This window comes from Carya illinoinensis, chromosome 13 (genome assembly GCF_018687715.1).
Source record: "Carya illinoinensis cultivar Pawnee chromosome 13, C.illinoinensisPawnee_v1, whole genome shotgun sequence".
NCBI lineage: Eukaryota > Viridiplantae > Streptophyta > Magnoliopsida > Fagales > Juglandaceae > Carya > Carya illinoinensis.
Window position 1 is genome coordinate 21,137,969 of NC_056764.1, and position 20,902 is coordinate 21,158,870.

A 20,902-nucleotide genomic window follows, 5' to 3' on the forward strand; every position below is an offset into this window, starting at 1 on the left:
AAAAAATTATAAAAAATTTTGAAACGAGAGGAGATTGTTTTCCATATTTTAACTAATATTTGAGCTAAAATTCAATTAAAGGAAAATCAACGGCACTCAAAACCTGAACTAAATACATTGTTTGCGTGAAAGACTTGCTGAATGGTGGACACCACGGATTTCAATAAAAAAAGGGACCGAACTGGACCGAGCTCACCTCCAGTATCCAAGTTTGGTTCAGTACTTCATTTCTCTCAAAACTGGTTAAAATCCAGTTTCAATTTTTTTTCTAACACCATATTAGTTCATATATATTTATTATTATATAATAAATATGAAAAATTAGACTGAATCGGATCGAAATCAATAAAATTAAAAGAGAAAAATTTATTCATCATTCTATAATATGGCATTAAATAATAAATTTATAAATAAAATATAATAAATAATTTCTAATCACTTAATATATTATGAGATGATGAGAAGATAATAAAAATTAAGATGATAAATAATATTACTTAATTAAAAATATCAATTTAAGAATATAATTGATATAGTATCGATTTTTTAAATTTCAAAACGGTATAAACCCATTCGGTTATAAAAGGACAAACTATCCGACACTGAGGCCTTAAGTCACGAGGACAATAGTGTAATTCCAAACTTAAAAGGTACAAAACATTGCCGTTTCTGCCTTTGGACGGAGGTCAAAATGTTAAAAAGCAAAACATATAGCCATTCCCCGGTCTTGTCTGTGTGTAACAAAGGGGATAAGATCATAAACACCAATTGGAGACAGAGAAGGACGGGCGACAATGGCATCCACGGCTTCGGCTCTATCGTGGAGTTCTTCTTCGTGGTTGCATAGCTTCGGAGGAAACTTGAATGAAGCCACTAAACTACCGAACAGAAGAACACCCTTGGTGGTTTTGGCTCAGAAGAAAGCCACCAAGACCCGCAAGGTAGATATATATTTCATCTTTTTGAAAACGAAATGGGTTGTGCTATTATTATTTACATTCCAGCACCTATATGTGTGTTCGAAATTGTTTGGCTGCTGAGAAAGTGAAGGAAAAGAAAGCTAAAAATACATTATTCACGATTTAGCTTCTCTTTCCATACATTTTTATTATAATAAAAACTTCATAGAAAATGTAAAATATATTGAAGTAAGTGTCAGTTATAGCGTTATAATTGAGTGCTGGTGTGGGAGGGGTCAGATAATATTGAAGGAAGACGTGACAGACCTGGGAAAGAAGGGGCAGCTGCTTGACGTGAAGGCTGGGTTTTACAGAAATTATCTACTACCCATGGGCAAGGCTCAGATTGTCACTGCCAGTCTGCTCAAGTAATGTATAACTGAACCATCTTATCTTTACATTGTGTTGGTTTCGTTATCTCTCACATGCCCAATTCAGGAGGAATGCTGATGGTTTGGTCGGCCAGGATTTTTATTTCAATAAGTGTTTGATGATAATGTGATGATAAAATGCAACAAGTTTAAGAAGCCTAGGTCTCGTAACTGGGGAAATTTTTCAAGTAGAAAGTGTATCACATGCTAATAGGCCATATCTAGAGTAAGTAGAAACTATAAGAGAACGTCTATGACATAATAGGTAGCTGATACGAGTAAGATTTGACTTGGATTTGGAGTTATAGTTTATAATTAAATGTCAATGCAGATTGTGAATGCTGATTTCACTCCTGGGCATCTATACAATTCTGAAAATGATATATTATGCTTATGATAGAGAGAGTAGGAAGGTGGAAAGATATTTTATATCTTGTCAATTTTTGCCATTTTGTGTCTGGCAGTTCATTTTTACCAGCATTTGCTAAAACTCTTCCCAAAATGTAAGATTTGTGGGAAATCAAGATAAATGATTAAATGGACATGGTTGCTTCTTCCTCATCTCTGCTAGGAACCTCCATGTATGCTGACAACCACCTCCTGAGTGCTGACTAAAATACAATAGTACATTACCTTTCATTATTTCTGAAGACAACCCATAAATGTGCAGCCTGCATAATTTGCAACAATAACCCCCTCTAATAGTGCCTATGGAATTACAATAATCATCTGTAGCTATATGATCTCCTGTTCAGCTAACATGAGCATCTTCTTTGTCCCCAAACACTAGATGTTAATCCACCAAGGCTACTATTACTCGTCATCTTGTGCTGACCAATGCTTGTATTGGCATTTCCATAAGACTTTGCATTATCAACATTGCAACTTTTTTACTGCCTCACCACCACTCTATCTCTATCACAACCTGCTGAAAACTACACTGGTTTTTTTTTTTTTAATCGATAAACACAATTTTATTGAGCATAAAATAGACAAAGTCCCGATTATGCAGGACATATACAAGATCATTGGCTATACATGCGAGTTTAGCGATACAAGTCATGAAAAGACAATCCATTAAAATCAATTACAATTGACCAATGGAGTAAAGTATTGAAAAATAAACTTCTAAGCACATCCATTGGCCGCTCTCGATCTTCAAAGCTTCTTGCATTCCTCTACCTCCAAATACACCACCATAGACAAATTGGGATCATCTTCCACACTTCTGCAATCTGAGGGTTACCCTGGATACCTTGCAAAAAAGCTAGGAGGTCGATTACCCTTTTTAGCATCACCCAAGCTAATCCGACCGGAGCAAAGAAGTCATTCCATAGGGTCATAGCAATCTCACAATGACGTAATAGATTATCTAGGGATTCTCCACACTTTTTGTATGTACAACACCAATCCATGACTGATGTGGCATTTCCGTAGATTGTTTTATTTTATTTTTATAAGTAATATGATATTTCATTGATAAAAGGATAGGCATAGCCCAAGTACACTAGAGGTATACAAAAGCATACACATTTTTAAGAACTAGTAACCGTTACAAGAAAATCATGAAAACTAAGCCCATTTAAATCCAACCCAATAGCCCACATAAACAAAGTCTTCCAAAAGAAAGTCCTAAACTCTTCCAAGGAACGTTCATGATCCTCAAAAAGTCTTTCATTACGTTCACTCCAAATAAACCAAAGAATACAAATAGGGGCCATTTTTCAAATAACTGCAATCTGTGGTGTCCCAGTGATACCTCTCCAGCATGCCAGAAGATCAACCACCCGGCCTGACATCACCCATGCTATTTCCATCTTGCTAAAAAAGTAGTTCCATATGTCTCTAGCAAACTCACAGTGTAAAAGTAGATGATCCACTGTTTCCCCACTCTTCTGACACAAACAACACCAGTTCGTGATAACAAGGCCCATTCTCCTCATATTATCATTAGTCAGTATCTTGCTTAAGGCTGCTGTCCACACAAAAAAGGCAGCCTTTGTTGGTGCTTTAGTCCTCCAAATGTTCTTCCAAGGGAAATAATGTCATTGTTGCCCAGTAATAGAGTTATAAAACGAGCGTACTGTGAATTTTCCTTTCTTAGAAGGTCTCCAAATCATCACATCTTCAGTTGTGGCAGCAACAGGAATGTTATATAGCAAGTTAAAAAAATCCACCAACATGTTCACTTCCCAGTCATGTACCTCCCGATTTAGGCTGATATTCCACTCTTGTGAATCTTGTATAGTTACCCTCAAATCAGCCACCATGGCATCTAGATCCCTTGCAATATTGTAAATAGCGGGATAAGCCTCCAGCAACACTGTGTCACCCACCCAACAATCCTTCCAAAAGCGTATCCTTCTTCCATCCCCTAAGCTCAATCGAGTATTACTAGCAAAAGAATCCCATCCTTTCTGTATGAACTTCCACAACCTCACTCCATAGGACCCCCTTCCCTCTTTTGAACACCAACTCCCCATTTCTTTTTTTTTTTTTGATAAGTAAACGGTAGTATTAATAATAAAAGGCATAGCCCAAGTACACAAGAAGGTATACAAGAGGCAAGACCTATCTAAGTGGCTATAGAAGTCATTAGAAACTCGTGTACATTTAGGCCATTAAAGTCTATAGCTAGAGACCATAGAAATAAAGTGCTGAAAAATAAGATACAAAGCTCCTCAGATGTCCTCTCCTTATCTTCAAAAGTTCGTTCATTTCGCTCTTGCCAAATGCACCACATAATGCAGATAGGTACCATCTTCCACATAGCTTTGATATGTAAGTCTCCCCCCGGCATCGCCCAACTGGCTAATAGTTCAACAACTGACTTCGGCATCACCCAATTCAACCCTACTCGACGGAATACTTCACACCACAATGCTCTGGCTGTCTCACAGTGTAGCAGAAGATGATTCACTGACTCACCAGCTTTCTTACACATACAGCACCAATCTGTAATGATTACCCGCCGCTTCCGCAGATTATCGGTAGTCAGGATCTTACCCAGGGCTGCTGTCCAGATGAAGAAAAGTGTTTTGGGCAGCGCCTTATTCCTCCACAATCTTCTCCATGGAAACGGAACATTCGGTATATCTGTAAGGGCCTTATAATAAGAGCGAACCGAGAAAATACCCTTACCCGTATGTTTCCACCACAGCTTATCTTCATGCAATCCATTCGGCTTCATAGAGTACACTAGGTTGAAAAAATCTGCGAAACTGTTTACTTCCCAATCATGTGCTGCTCTATAGAAAGTGACGTTCCAATGTACTTGATCCCCTGAGCGAATCAAAAGATCCGCGATCGAGGCTTCTTGATCGCACGCCATTTGATATACAAAAGGAAAAGCATCCTTCAGTGCCTCCTCCCCACACCAAATGTCCCTCCAAAATCTTATACGTGTGCCCTCCCCCACCAAAAGTTTAGTATGGTTGGCAAATAGCCTCCATCCTCTTCTTATTTGCTTCCAGACCCCCACTCCATACGGCCCATTTCCTTCTCTACTACACCATCCCCCCCATAGGCTGCCATATTTACTATGGACTACTGTTTTCCATAATGCTTCTGGTTCCATATTATATCTCCAGAACCATTTCCCTAGGAGTGCCTGATTGAACTTTCTCAAGTTCTTTATCCCCAAACCACCTGAAGAAATTGGTCTGCAAACCGTATCCCAGTTGATTAAGTGAAACTTGAATTCATCCCCCAAACCACTCCAGAGGAAATCCCGATACAATTTTTCAATCCGTGCCGCCACAGACGCTGGAATTGTAAAAAGAGACAGGAAGTAAGTGGGTAAGTTAGAAAGAGTACTCTTTATCAGGGTCACTCGGCCTCCTTTCGATAAATACAGTCTCTTCCATCCAGCCAATCTTCTCTCTATTTTCTCGATAACTGTATCCCATATAGCTATGACACGTGAAGCCGCCCCCAGCGGTAGACCCAGATATGACATAGGAAGAGTGGCTACCTTACACCCCAAAGTGTTAGCCAACTGTCGAGATCTACTAACATTCCCAACTGGTACTAGTTCTGATTTATCAAAATTTACTCTCAAGCCTGATGCTGCTTCAAAGCATAACAATACCGCTTTCAGAGTTCTAAGTTGTTCTTGTTCTGCCTCATAGAAAATTAAAGTATCATCGGCAAAAAGTAAATGAGATATTGAGATAAGGCCCCTATCCGGATCACCCACAGAAAAACCAGCCAACAAACCATTGGTAACTAAGGCCATTAACATCCTACTCAGGGCCTCCATGATAATAACAAAGAGAAGTGGAGATAGCGGATCCCCTTGTCTCAAACCTCTCGAACTGTTAAAAAAGCCTTCTGGACTGCCATTAATCAGAATTGAGAATCTTGCTGTTGAGATGCACCATCTGATCCACCTACACCATTTTTCTCCAAATCCACATCTCCTCAATAGATAGATAAGAAAGTCCCAATTTACATGGTCATATGCCTTTTCCATGTCTAATTTACAAATAATCCCTGCCATACCGGATTTTAGTCTACTATCCAAACATTCATTGGCTATTAATACCGAATCCAGAATTTGACGACCCCTAACAAAGGCATTTTGTGGCTTTGAAATTATCTTACCAATGGCCTCTCCCAACCTGTTTGCTAGAACCTTTGAAATGATTTTATAGACCCCGTTAATGAGGCTAACGGGCCTAAAATCCTTCACTTCCACAGCCTCGGTCTTCTTCGGAATTAATGCAATAAAAGTTGTATTCAAACTTTTCTGAAATTTCCCAGACAAGAATAATTCCTGGAAGACATTCAACATATCCTCTTTTATCACCTCCCAACATGTGTGGAAAAATCCCATCGAGAAGCCATCTGGTCCTGGCGCTTTTTCTTTCCCCATACGTCTGATCACTTCATATATCTCCTCTTCCTCGAACGCTCTTTCCAACCTTGCCGCTGTCTATGGTTCAATGGAATCAAAAACAAGACCATCTACTTTTGGCCTCCATCCCTCTCTTTCTGTAAATAGTTGTTCGAAAAAATTCAGCACATGTCCCCGTATCACCGGCGCCTCAGTACACTCTCTACCATTTATATTCAACATCTTAATGGTATTATTCCTCCTATGTGAGTTTGCCACTCTATGGAAGAATTTGGTACTTCTATCCCCTTCTTTCAGCCACAAAGCTCTTGATTTTTGTCGCCAAGATATCTCTTCAAAAGATAATACCTTTTCCAGCTCTGAAGTCAATTCTGCCTTTCTTGATCTTTCCTCTACGGTGAGAGATCGACCTTCATTGATCCTTTCAATAACCTGTAATTCTCCCAACATGTTTTTCTTTTGCTCCCCTAGGTCACCAAAAGATTGAGCATTCCATAGCTTTAAATCTTCCTTTAGAGCCTTTAATTTGCCTGCAAGAACATGGGAAGGAGTACCATTAAACTGATAAGAGGACCACCAACGCCTTACCCTTTCCACAAAGCCCTCGCTTTTAAGTCACATGTTTTCAAATTTGAAGTAACTACGCCCACTTTGAATGCCTCCTCCGTCCAGTACAATTGGAAAGTGATCTGAGCATATACGCGGCAATCTCCTCTGACAAACCTCTGGATACTGACATTCCCACTCTGGCGATATTAAGAATCTATCCAACCGTGACCATGTCTGACTATTGGACCAGGTAAAAGGGCCGCCAATAAGTGGTAAATCCACCAAGTTCAGCTCAAAGATACAGTCGGAAAACTCTGTCATGGCTGGTCGTATACGACTATCACCCGATCTTTCACTGGGAAACCTTGTGATGTTAAAATCCCCTCCTATGCACCACGGGAGATCCCACCAGCTGTGTACCCCCGCCATTTCTTCCCATAGTTGATGTCTGACGTTGTCAACATTCGGTCCATAAATTCCTGCAAAAGCCCACAAAAAATTATCTTCCACCATTTTAAGAGAAACGGTCACCGTATATTCCCCTATGAACTCCTCCCTCTTCATCATCACCCTTTTGTCCCACATCACCAAAATACCCCCCGAAGCCCCATTCGAAGCCAAATACACCCAGTCTACGTATGGGCAATGCCATACACTTCTCACTATTTTTCTGGTTACCAATTTCAGTTTGGTCTCTTGTAAGCATACAATATCCACCCGCCATTCCCGTAACAAGTTTTTTATGCAGGAGCGCTTATTATTCTCATTTAGCCCCCGAACATTCCACGACACTATTTTTGGCTTCATAAAGAAACAAACTTACCCTTCCCTTTGACCCTCTCACGGCTTGAACTACCCTCATTCAATGACCAATCCAATCTCTTAAGCTCCCTTTCTTTCTTGGCTCCTTTATTTTTAGAATGCGAGTGACCCACCTCAATGGCTGTGAGAAGAGCCAAAAACTGTTCTTCATAGCCCACACACTTCATACCCACTATCTGTTGAATATCTTTCACCTTGTTGAATACCCAATCCGACATCTCACATTCATTTGGTAAGAGACAGTCTAAAGGGAACGGATTCTTGTCCCCCTGCCCTTCACACTGATTTTGGCCTTCCCATTCCACCATTGTGTTTACTGTCTCCACTCCATCTGCTCTAGTTATCATCTGGTTTAAATCTTGAGAGTCAGGGACACTGATTAAGGTTATCGGCTGGTTTAAATCTTGAGAGTCAGGGACCATTATTATTTCATCACTTTGATCTGTAGGCTCCTCCCCCATGCTATCCGAAATATTCTGTCCACCATCCGTAAGTGTCCAACTCCCCATTTCACGACCATATTTCAAATCTATCCCCCATTTCCATAAAGCTCCGCTCTCATTGTTATATTGCCAAAGCCATTTTCCTAGTAAAGACCAGAATCCTCACATTCCTAACCCCCAGTCCGCCATCTCTCAAGGGATTGCACACCTTATCCCAGCCCACTAAATGAAACTTAAACTCCTCTCCTATTCCACTCCATAAAAAGTCATGTTGAAGTTTTTCCATTCTACATGCAATGCTACTTTATCGGCAAGGAAGAGACCACGCATCCCAATATGTTAGCCAATCTGCTCATGTTACTTACATCCCCTACTGCGACCATTTTTGTCTTATCAAGATTAATCTTTAATTCGGAAATAGCTTCAAAACAAAGTAGAATGGCCTTCAATGATTGAATATGTCCTGCATTTGCCTCACACAACAGCAAGGTATCATCTGCAAATAAAAGGTGAGAAATAGTAGTTTGGCTATGTGAAACTCCCATAGAGAAGCCAGAGAAAAACCCTCCTCCTACTGCCGCCGTCACCATTTCACTCAAAGCCTCCATGACTACTACAAATAAAAGTGGTGATAATGGATCTCCTTGTCGTAGCCCTAGCGAACTGTTAAAGAAGCCCACAGGTTCTCCATTTACCAAGACCGAGAAATGTGCCGTTGACACACAATGTCCTATCCACTTTCTCCATCTTACCCCAAACCCACATCTACTCAACATGTACATCAAAAAGTCCCAGTTAACATGATCGTATGCCTTTTCCATATCTAGCTTACAAAGAATACCTGGAATTCCTGACCTGATTCTGCTGTCCAAACATTCATTGGCAATGAGAACCGAATCTAGTATTTGTCTCCCCCTTATAAAGGCATTTTGCGATTTAGAGATAATCTTTTCCATTACCGTGCTCATTCTATTTGCCAACACCTTCGACAATAACTTATATACACTGCCTACAAGACTGATCGGTCTGAAATCTTGTACCTTTATTGCACCAGCCTTTTTAGGGACTAAGGCAATAAAAGTAGCATTTAGGCTTTTTTCAAATTTGTCATGAGTGAAAAATTCCTGGAAAACCAGCATAACATCTTCTCTCACCACCTCCCAACAAGTTTGGAAAAAAGCCATGTTGAAACCATCCGGGCCTGGAGCTTTATCTTTATTCATTTTTCTAAGAACGTTATATACCTCTTCCTCTTCAAAAGGTCTCTCCAACCACACCATACTAACTTGGTCAATACTCTCAAAAGTTAGGCCATCCACCTTAGGTCTCCATGCAATAGGTTCTGACAATAAGTTTTCAAAATGTTCATCTACATATTCCTTCATTTCCGTCTGATCTGACGAGATAATACCATCAATATTCAGAGACTCAATGGTATTGAACCTCCTATGTGCATTAGCTATGCGGTGGAAAAACTTAGTGCATTTATCCCCCTCCTGAAGCCATAAAGCCCTTGACTTTTGCCTCCATGAAATCTCCTCCAATAAGGTCAGTCTTTCGAGTTAGTTACTACTTGCTCTTTTCGGTTGTTCTCGTCATCTACTCCCTCCAAACTTTGTAATTCTTGTAGTAAGCAATTTTTCTGGTTAGTTATCTCACCAAACTCTTGCTCATTCCAAGTCTTCAAATTCTTCTTCAAAGCTTTCAATTTTCCAGCCAACACCTTACTTGGATTACCCTCAAATACATAAGAATTCCACCAATTTCTAACCAAATCCACAAACCCCTCCTTTTTTAGCCACATATTTTCAAACTTAAAAGGCCTCTTACCCCCTTGCACACCACCCCCATCTAGTAAAACAGGAAAATGGTCAGAACATAACCTCTGGAGCCTCTTTTGGGTCATCTGGAAATTGCAGCTCCCACGAAGGCGAAATAAGAAACCTGTCCAGTCTTGACCAAGTGTGATTATTAGACCAAGTGTACTCCCCTCCCATTAGAGGAATATCCAATATCCATAAGGCCTAGCTCAAAGATAAAGTCCGAGAACTCCACCATTGCTGAATTTTGATGTCCCCCCCTGATCTTTCGGCAGGGAATCTTGTTACATTAAAATCCCCACCAATGCACCATGGGACCTCCCACCAAGAATAAAGTCCAGCCAGCTCATCCCACATCCTTTTCCTCTCCCTATCCAAATTAGGCCCATATACCCCAGCGAACGCCCATACAAACCCATCTTCTAAATTTTTGAAGGAACACCCCACTACATTCTCCCCCATAAACTCATCGGTGCACTCCACAACCCTCTTATCCCACATAACCAATATACCTCCCGGGGCCCCTTTTGATGGTAAGTATATCCACCCTACATATTGACAACTCCAAATGCTTCTAATAATTCTTCTACTAATGATTTTCAGCTTTGTTTCCTGCAAACAAATGATGTCCGCCTTCCATTGCCTTAACAAAGCTCTTATACGAAGACGTTTATTCGACTCGTTCAACCCCCTAATGTTCCAACTCAGAATTTTTGGCTTCATTAACAAACTGCTCCAGCCCTTCCCTTATTTCTTCCCCTACTCGCACTTCCCTCCTTTCCTTTGTAATTTATGGACCACGTCAAGCGTTTCAGCTCCCTATATTAACAAACTGCACCATTTATGTTTTGAATGTTTTTGTATGGATGGCCTCATTAGGGAAGATCCTCACAACAAACAATCTACGGAACTGAAGTTTTCAAAACATTCAAAAGCAGGGAATGTATTTTTTTCAATTATATTTTTCTTCTAAATGCACTGAAGGAGGCGATGAGCAGCAACGCCTCAAGGCATTCTACTTGATCATCTGTTTAAAATATCTAATCTTGTTTAAGTGATCACATACTTTCAACCTTCGGAAAACTTTGGAGAGCTTGTCCACATCTAAGAATATAAAATACTCACCCAGAGCATGGAAAAACAGAAATTTTATTCAGAGAAAATATGTAGTGGGACTCTATCTGTACATAGCATTAACATATGTTGGGGGACAAATAGTGATTGAAGAGACATGTCATAGAATGTAATATCATATTCTTGGAAGAACTTATCTATCTTTTTATTCTCATGAATTTTTTAAATTTTATTCATTCTTTTTACAGGGAAATGCGAATGGAAGAGGAGAGAATTGAGGCTGAGAAAAAACGGGTAACTGAGTTAAACATTTTTTTTTTTATCCATATGCTTCCTTGAAAGTGAAATGGTGCAAGCTATACCTTATATAACCAGTTTCTTCTTAGAGAAGTACCTCTATAACTAGTTTCACGATCATAACATTAATCTGTTGATGTTTACTCATAATTTGTTTTTATTGGTAAACAAAATTTTATTGATCATAAGAATATGCAAAAGCCCAAGTATACGGAACATATATAAAAGCATCGCCTATGCGTGCTAGTTAGTCATACAAGAAATTCGTGAAAGGTCATTCCATTAAAATCAGTTTCAACCAACCAATGGAGTAATGTATTAAAAAATACATTTCTAAGCTCATCCATGGACCCCCTCTTCATCTTCAAAACTTCTTTCGTTCCTCTCCCACCAAAATCACCACCATAGGTATATTCGGACCAACTTCCATATCACTGCAATGTGAGAATTTCCTTGAAGGCCTTTATAAGAAGCTAGGAGATTGATTATATTTCTTGGCATCACCCAAGCTAGTCCCCCCTGAGCAAAGAATACATTCCACAACGATCATGGCAATCTCACAATGTAGTAGATAATCAACAAACTCCCCACTGTTTTTTTGCACATACAACACTAATCCATGACAATGATTAGTGTTTCCTTAAATTTTCTATTGTGAGAATCTTTCCCAAGGAAGCTGTCCATACAAAGAAGATTGGGGTGACTTTGCTTTCCAAATATTCTTCCATGGGAATGGATTCGCATAATGCTAATTCATGTCTTGGTAGAGAGAGCGGACGATTGTAACATCCCTTACCGTAGGTTAGGAGTGTTATGTGCTTTCATAACTGTACCCGGTAAAGAGACCCAACTTGATTAAAAAAAAAAAAAAAAAAAAAAAAAAAAAAAAAACCTAGTTTATCACCTATAAACCAAAAAAAAAAAAAAAAAAAAAAACCTAGTTTATCAAAAAATAAATTCCCCCACCAAAAAACCCTTAAAAATATTATCCATAGCAAGAAAATTTGAAATTGATATTTAAAAAAAAAAAAAAAAAAAGAACACTTACAAACTAGTCTGAAAATCCCTTGACACATGATCTATGCCTGGTCATCAGCTTATCAACACTATCTTCTTTACCTGAACATATTTTTTTATTGGCACCAGGTTTTTGGGAAGTGTCCCGACTAATCCTGAGGGTATACAAGCTCTTGGCAAGGAGTTTCCCACAACCTTTACCTAGACATTTTTTTTTTTTTTGATAAATAAACAATTTTATTGATCAAAGAAAGGCAAAGCCTGAATTACAACTCTGATGCCCCACCTAAGTGGGCACATTAGAGGCAAGAAAATCTTGAAAGGTCAAACCATTAAAATCTATAGTTATGGCCCATCTACAAAGAGTTCTAAAAAATAAAAGTTTGAGCTCCTCCAATGATCTTTCCTGGTCTTCGAAAATCCGCTCATTACGCTCCCTCCACAAACACCACATAATGCATATAGGGATCATCTTCCACATAGCTTTAATTTGTCGGCTGCCTCTTATGCTTGGCCAGCTAGCCAACATTGTCTCCACAGTTTTAGGCATCACCCAAGCCATCGCCAATCAAGTGAAAACCTCATTCCGTAGAAACCTTGCTATGTCACAATGCAGTAGTAGATGATCAACCGACTCACCTGCCCCTTTACACATGCTACACCAGTCTGCGATAATGATCCCTCTTTTCCTCAGGTTGTCAATGGTAAGGAGACATTTTAAAAACATAAAACAATAAACAAACAACGAAAATGAGTCAATTACTCAATAAGTAGTATATCATACAGTAAACATAATAAATATAGGTTTTCTTGAAAGGTGTGCATACTCAATTCTTATACTAACATAAACATGTAACATTTGCTATACATAACTCATTAAATTTGTCTTTCCCTTTCTTTAATGGCCAGAACATCTGAACCCCCATGTGCAAGGTTGTGCACCGGTTCCATTGGGGACTGGGGAGTACCATTGGATACAAGCAAGAGGTCTGCAATCAAGGCTTCTTTCATTCTTGTTATACGATAGAATTTTGGATGACTCATTGAGTGCCTTGTTACCACACCATATGTCATGCCAAAATTGGACTTTGGATCTGTCATGCACTTCAACGTGGGTATTTCTAAAATATCTATCCCATACTCTTCTTTTGTGCTTCCAAAGCATCCTCCCCATGCTTCACCGTGCTTCGAGTCTTTGAAGATTCTCCACAAGGGCCCCATTCTTAGTGGTATCTCCAAAGTCATTTGCCCAACAATGAACAAAGCCTTGTTAAAAATCTGCAAATTCCTGGTACCCAATCATTCTTCTGAAGTAGGGGAGCATAGTGTGGCCATTTTACCAAGTGAAATTTAAACCCATCATTCATCCGCCCCCCATAAAAAATCCATGTGATGAGCCACCTTGGTGGGTAGCAGGAATAATGGTAGGAAGTAGGTAGAAGTTGGAGAGGGTACTTTTATCAAAGTAACCCTACCTCCTTTGGATAAGTACATCTTCTAACTAGCCAATTTCACTACATTTTCTCTAACACATCATCCCAAATTGATTTTGATTTGCATGGAGCACCCAAAGGGAGGCCAAAATATTACATTGGCAAGTGAGATATCTATCTCACTTGCATCCTAAAATGGAGGTCATATACTCCACATTAGAAACATCCCCCACAGGAACTACTTCTGATTTGGCTCATAAAAAATTATTTTATTGACCTCTGCTCAAATTGAAGTGCACTTGCTGACGTTGATCTGGAGCTACAAGCACTTTGCAGAAAATTCCTTCAATATAGTCAGTGTGTTACTGATATAATAGTCCTGTGATAAATGCCAGCTTAAATACATTGCATACATTTGACATGCGTTCTAGCAATTTTAGAATCCTGTTTTCCGTTGCCTTTATTTGGCTAGAAAAACAGCATTACTGGTTCCAGTTGCCTACTGAAAGGTCCATTATCTCTTAAACCTTGGCTATATTCTTATAAATTACGATTATTTCATTATAGTGCCCAAATGTCCTATATATTTTTTTATTACAATTTTGTTCTATTCTGTTCTTTTGCTAGTAAAACCCTGTCACAGTTTTTTTTTTTTTTTGCCTCTATTCTTTTTATGTGCCCTACACCATTTAATTAGATTATATCATATTTCTTCAGGTAAAAGATGAGGCACAACAACTTGCTCTGATCTTTGAAACGGTTGGAGCTTTTAAGGTAAAGCGCAAAGGCGGGAAGGGGAAACAAATATTTGGAAGGTGAATTAGATCTATTTTGGTACTAACAGTTATACAATCTATTTTTTGGCACCTATAAAAAAATAATCTATTTTTTGGATATTGACCGATGCAAAATTGCTTTGGCAGTGTTACTGCTCAGGATCTTGTTGACATAATTAAGGCTCAACTTCAGAGGTACTGTCTATCCTGACATTATAATATTTATTTCTTTGCCAATTCCTACATTGATGTGATCTTTTGCCTTATGCAAGTTTTGGTGTTTTGTTAATTATGTACAAATACTGCTAATTCTTTTTTATACATAATAAATCTTCTTGAGAACAAGACAAGCACAAAGAAAGTATAAGTATTATTCATGGGAAACAAGTACAAAGAAAGTATACAAAAGGGAATACTGAGAAAAATCCCTTGTTTCCTATCAATAAGTTTTCTCGTTGTTTAATTATTATTGATGTAGTGGAAAGTGGGTAAAGAAAAGTAGAACAAGTTCTTTATGTGATTCCTTGAATCCACAAGGAGAGTGAAAGCGCAAGAAAGCATATAATGATTTATATCTGATGATGTAGGCTCTCCTTAAAACATAATATGTATGTTTTTGAAACCTTAAGGCCTCAAAATAAGCAATATGACTGAAAAACCTTGAAAATAGTGATAGATAAGGTAAAGAAAACCCTAACTACAAGTCTATCCACTCCAATGGTCGAAGCAGCACTTGAACAGTAATCGACTGACTAGAGGCACTTGAAGTGCTGTAGACCGACTAGAGCTTCAGTCAAATGATGATTGAATTAGTGGTATGATCCATTTTGTGTGGCTGTGGTTGAAATGACATTCAACCTCAATATTTTTCTGATAAGTAATAAGAATTTTATTATCACGAATAGGCATAGCCTACACAGGAGGTATACAAAAGAAATACAAACTACACTCTAGACAACAAGAAAACAGGAAAACTAATAAAGAAACAGGTTCATAACATTCTCATCATTCCTTACAAAGAGCATTTTCGATCTTTGAGAGCTTTGTTATTCTGTTTTGAAGCTGTTTTGGGTCTAAGGGCTAGCTTTAATAAATCTGAAGTTGTTCCTGTGGGTGCTGTGGGCAATATCTCAGATTTGGCTAATATTTTGGAGTGTAAGATTGCTTCATTGCCGTTGAAGTATCTTGGTCTTCCATTGGGTGCTTCTCACAAATCTGTTATGATATTGGATGGGGTGACTGAGAAAATTGAGAAAAGGTTGGCTACATGGAAAAAGATATATTTGTCTGAAGGGGGAAGAATTACTTTGATTAAGAGTATGTTGTCTTATCTCCCCACGTATTTTCTTTCTCTTTTCCCTTTGCCAGTTGGGGTTTCCAAGAGAATTGAGAATATTTATCGTAATTTCTTATGGGGAGGAAAAGGAGAGGAAAAGAAGTTTCATTTGGTTAGTTGGAATAAGATATGTCAGCCGGTTTCTTGGGGAGTATTGGGGGTTAGAAATTTGAGGTTGTTTAATAAAGCATTCCTTGGGAAATGGCTATGGAGATATCATGAAGAGAGAGATGCTTTATGGAAGAATGTTGTTGCTGTCAAATATGGGAGTGGGTGGGGGGATTGGTGTTCTAAAGAAGTTAGAGGTGCATATGGGGTGAGTTTATGGAAGTATATTAGGAAAGGATGGGGGGAATTTTCTAAGCATATCAAATTTAAGGTGGGGGAAGGGAAGAGGATTTCTCTTTTGGCATGATATTTGGTGTGGAGAACCAGCTCTTAATCAGATTTTCCATCACTGTTCAGGTTGGCAAGGGATCAAAATGTTGCTATGACAGATTATCTTCAATGTACGGATAACAATATTTTATGGAATGTTGATTTTTTTAGAAATCCTAATGATTGGGAAGTTAATGTTTTTTCAGATTTTTTGGGAAAGATTTATAATTCAAAAGTGATGCAGGGAAGTGAGGATAAGATTTTGTGGGACTATGCTGGAAATTCCAGGTTTTTAGTCAATTCTTGTTATAAGGTGCTTAATTGTAACACTGACTGTGTATTTTCCATGGAAAGCATTTGGAGGGTGAAGGTACCTACTAAAGTGGTGCTCTTCAATTGGGTAGTTGCTCTAGGAAAGGCATTGACTATGGATAATATTAGAAAACGTGGATTGTGTATAGCAGATTGGTGTGTCATGTGCAAGAAGAATGGAGAATCTGTTACTCATCTGTTTTTACATTGTGAGGTGGCTAACTCTTTGTGGTATGAGGTTATTGGTCGGACTGGTTTATTTTGGGTGATGCCTAAGGAAGTAGTGGAGCTTCTTGCATGTTGGTATGGTTGTGAGGTGAGGAAAGATGCTGCTGCCAGGTGGAGAATGATTCCTTTGTGTTTAATATGTTGTCTATGGCTGGAAAGAATTGGGAGATGTTTTGAAGACAAGGAGCGCTCTTTTGAAGATCTTTGAAACTTCTTCTTTTATACTTTGAATATTAACTTCAATCTCGATCAAAGCACAGTTGATCAAGATTTTGACCAAGCTTTAGCAAAATCTCTTATGACCTTTGTTTCCCACAATATATATATTGTTGCAACCTGTTTTACACTTGTCCATTCTACTTATTGCAAACTCGTGCCGGAGTTAAATTATAAGAACACTTTGCTTTTGGCTGATAATACTTGAGGATCTTTGGCATTAAAAGTCTTGGAGATGCCCAGGTCATCAAGAAGATCAACCAACATAAGCATTATTGTTGATCTGTTTCAGGATCTGATGAGGCCCAATTTTCTGGTTCTTCAACTTCTTGTATGTGCCCATTGGAGAGTTTTCTGTTTTGAGGAAAATTATAAATGACACCTTCGTTGAGATTAAGTGCACTGGTGACCAGATAAATGTGAAACTTGCTAGAATCATCCAGATAATGCTCATCGACCCTTCTTTATACTCAATGAAGCTATATGATCAAAGAAATTTTGAAAATAGCAATCGACTTACTTTTCCACCATGAATTACCACTGTTCTGGGTGAGAGCTTAAGTGCACGTAGAAAATGACAAGAGAATTAAGAACTGCCACTTGCAAACCAGATTGACGAGAAAAAATCAAACTATACCCGAGGCTGTGCGACTCGAGTTCTTCTTCAGGAGCCCAGTGATTTGAAAGAGCAAAAAAATAAAAAATAGGAAAAAAAAGGTATACCCCAATTGGGACCAAAGAGGGCTCTGATGCATGGCGAAATTATATGAAATTAAGAGAAAGGACAGGAATACAAAAATTTGCTGTGATACCTCATATGATAATAATAAGGGTAGGTGGTGTATGGGATCCCACATTGCTTAGGAATGAGAAGTTATTGTTCTTTATAAAGTTCCATTGGGACTCCAATTGTATCATTGACTAGTCCTTTTGGAGTATAGGCCATACGGTTTGAGCCTTTCATTGGGGCTTTACAAATGGTATCAGAATATATCCCAACAAGAAATGTGGGACTTGAGCTGTGCCACTTATAATGGACTGGCCCAATGAGAATGTTGGGAATTTAAGAGGGGGAGATTGAGATACCCCATATGATAAGGATAAGGGTACGTAGTGTATGAGATCCCATATTGCTTGAAAATAAGAAGTTCTTGCTCTTTATAAGGTTCCAATGAGGCTCCAATTGTATTATTGACAAATTCTTTTGGAGAATAGGCCATGTGGTTTTGGCTTTCCATTAGGGCGTTACATTTACCGAGGGAAGAGGACAGAACACAGAAATCTGCCGTGGGAAGAGGACAGGAACACAGAAATTTGCCAAGGGAAGAGGAATCTCAAAGCTTGAAAATTTCAATGATATGCTTATTTATATACCTGAATGAGGTTCTTGAATTAAAGAGGAAATCCTATGATTTAGAGGCAATTGCCATAAATATAGGAAGCATAAATCAAGGAGTAAAGTAAAAGATATGTGTCAGCTCTGTCACTAACCACACACCCAACACAGAGTCTGTCAATAAGAGTTTCACTTGAAGGATGGTCAAAGTGGCACAATTCATTTTCTCTATCGATGTTCAAGGTGGCATTCATCTGTAATCTTGGTTGAAGCTAGTTTGAAAAAGCTTTAGCATAATGTCTTCGGTGCTTTGCTTATCTCAAAGTTCTCTCCATTTATCGTTTTGCAATCTGTTCTGACTGATACTTCAGAATTTATAGGTGACTTGATCTTTCTTTCCTTGAACTCATTCTTGAGTCTCAACACAACCTCTAGCTTTTTATTTATTTATTTCCCTATTAGTTTATGAATAAACAGTTCAGAAAATAGTGGACTACAAGTTTCTATAGCTGATGCTGATATGACACTTGTGTTTGTTTAATTGATATGTTTCATCATCTATAGGGACGTGGACAAGCGAATTGTTTCTCTTCCTGAAATCCGGGAAACGGGAGAATACATTGCGGAGCTGAGACTTCACCCAGAAGTAACTGCTCGAGTGAGGTTAAATGTGTTTGCCAACTAAGAAGGACCCATTTATGCCCCAGCCTCTGGATAGAACAGTTGTGCTAGCAGCTTGCACATTGGAGGTAAATGGATACAGTGGAAAATTTAACAAGGGATCATATATAAGTCTTGATAATGACAAATCTGAAATTTTCAGCAAAATGACTTAGCTTAGTAATTTCTAGACTTTCATGTTGTTTTCCTATATGGGTTTGAAAAACACTTATTACGATAATGTTTTAGTCCTCCATATTTATTATTATTATTATTTATTATTTATTTTTTGTTTTGTTATTAAGCTCATGGGAGTAGACTTGGCACTGATTCAGGATGTCATGCTATTCTGCTGCGGTGAAAGTGTTCCAGACAGCGGGACCTGATCTCTAGTTTGACTTCAATATTACTTATTCATGAAATAAAGAAGTTTTAGTATATTGGAGATTTGAAATAATTTTATATTGATCCCCATAATTAGACTTGTCCAGCTTGCATGACTGAATCTTTTCCAACTATGTAGATTATTTTTGTCTCTTGTTGTAGCAACCTCCTTGTAATTAACCCAGTAATGAACAGGAAATAGAACAAGAAAGCATTAACCTAGAAAGCAAAGAATGAACACAAGATCGAAACCAAGAAATCGACTTTTGATTCCTTGAGAGAGATTTTCAAGTAATCTCCAAAACTCCTCACAATCCAACTGAATTCACGACTGTTTTTTCAGACCCTCTCCATTTACACGAGTATGTTATTTATACTAAAACTACACAGCAAAACACAGCCGTTTAATACAACTAATCAACTAGAAAGAAAAGACTTATTACATTTGCCAAAATGTCCCATATTGTTTAATTGCAACGCACCGTTTCAAGTAGCAGTTAAGCCCTCCACGACTCCTTCATACTTCCTATTGTTTCATCACAAAATCACCCCATACGAATCCCACAATAACCTTCCTTACAAAGATCGATTACATTCCCCCTCCCTTAAGACTCTTGTCCACAATATCTTATCATACCTCCCTAGAGAACCATCATGCCCACGAGGTGTGGATAAAGCTCTCTCAACTTCCATAATGACTCTCACAAGCTGTCTTCAACAGGAGCACCCAGCCACTTGATTAGGACCTCAGTGATGGGCTGATTACCTTGATTTCTCATCCTCCTCTCTAAAATTAACTCTGGCTTTGGCTGAATCTGCCCACTTGCATCTGTTGGAGGAAGTGTTGGCAGTGGTGCAATACTTTGACCCAACTTCTTTTTTAAACAAAATACATGGAAAAAAGGATGTATGGAAGAAGAAGATGACAACTGTAACTTATAGCAACAGATCCTATCTTTTCCAAAACCTAGAAAGGCCCATAAAATCGAGGAGCAAGTTCATATTATGTCTCAAAGAAACTGTCTTTTTGTCTATAAGGGTATAATCTCAAAAACACCTAATCACCAACTTGAAAATTCCTCTCAGACCTTCCCTTGACAGCATAGAACTTCATCCTATATTGAGCCTTGTGGATGTTTTCCTTCAACAAGGATAAAATCTACTCTCTAGACTTCAACTGGTGATCCACAACTTGATTAAGAGAAGTACCAGGCACATAAGACAGCAACTTTGGTGGGGGATAACCATAAAGAGCTTCAAAAGGAGTAATGGCTATAAAGGACTGAGTTGTAGTGTTATAACACCACTCAGCCATGGGCAACCATGCACTCCATTCTTTAGGCTTCTGTCCAGCATGGGATCTCAGGTAAGTTTCCAAGCTCTTATTCAATGCCTCAGTCTGTCCATCTAATTGTGGATGGTAGGCTTAGTTAAAATCCAATGAAGCGCCCTATAATTGAAACAATTGCTTCAAAAAAATACTGGTAAAAACTGGATCCCTATCCGAGACAATAGATTTAGGAAATCCATGTATTTTAAAGATGCCAAAAAAGAAAACTTGTGCAACTTTAGTTGGTATGTAAGGATGTGACAAAGGAAAGAAATGAGCAAACTTTGTCAACCTATCAATTAC

General features: G+C 38.5%; 1 protein-coding gene across 3 annotated transcripts; it reads left to right on the forward strand.

The window, feature by feature from the left end:
- Window positions 1-717: 717 nt before the first annotated feature.
- Window positions 718-19,420, forward strand: LOC122291826 (50S ribosomal protein L9, chloroplastic). 3 transcript variants are annotated; one of them, XR_006236768.1, is made up of 7 exons: window positions 719-941; window positions 1,200-1,327; window positions 11,145-11,190; window positions 14,361-14,458; window positions 14,567-14,614; window positions 18,790-18,974; window positions 19,191-19,420. XR_006236768.1 is itself a non-coding variant. In XM_043099830.1 (6 exons), the coding sequence occupies exons 1-6, from the start codon at window positions 795-797 to the stop codon at window positions 18,908-18,910; spliced, it is 588 nt and encodes a 195-aa protein (XP_042955764.1). In that variant the 5' UTR covers window positions 718-794; the 3' UTR covers window positions 18,911-18,974. The 3 variants fall into 3 exon arrangements, 1 of the variants encoding a protein (XP_042955764.1); XR_006236769.1 differs by having other exon boundaries at window positions 19,221-19,420; XM_043099830.1 differs by lacking the exon at window positions 19,191-19,420 and having other exon boundaries at window positions 718-941.
- Window positions 19,421-20,902: the final 1,482 nt, after the last annotated feature.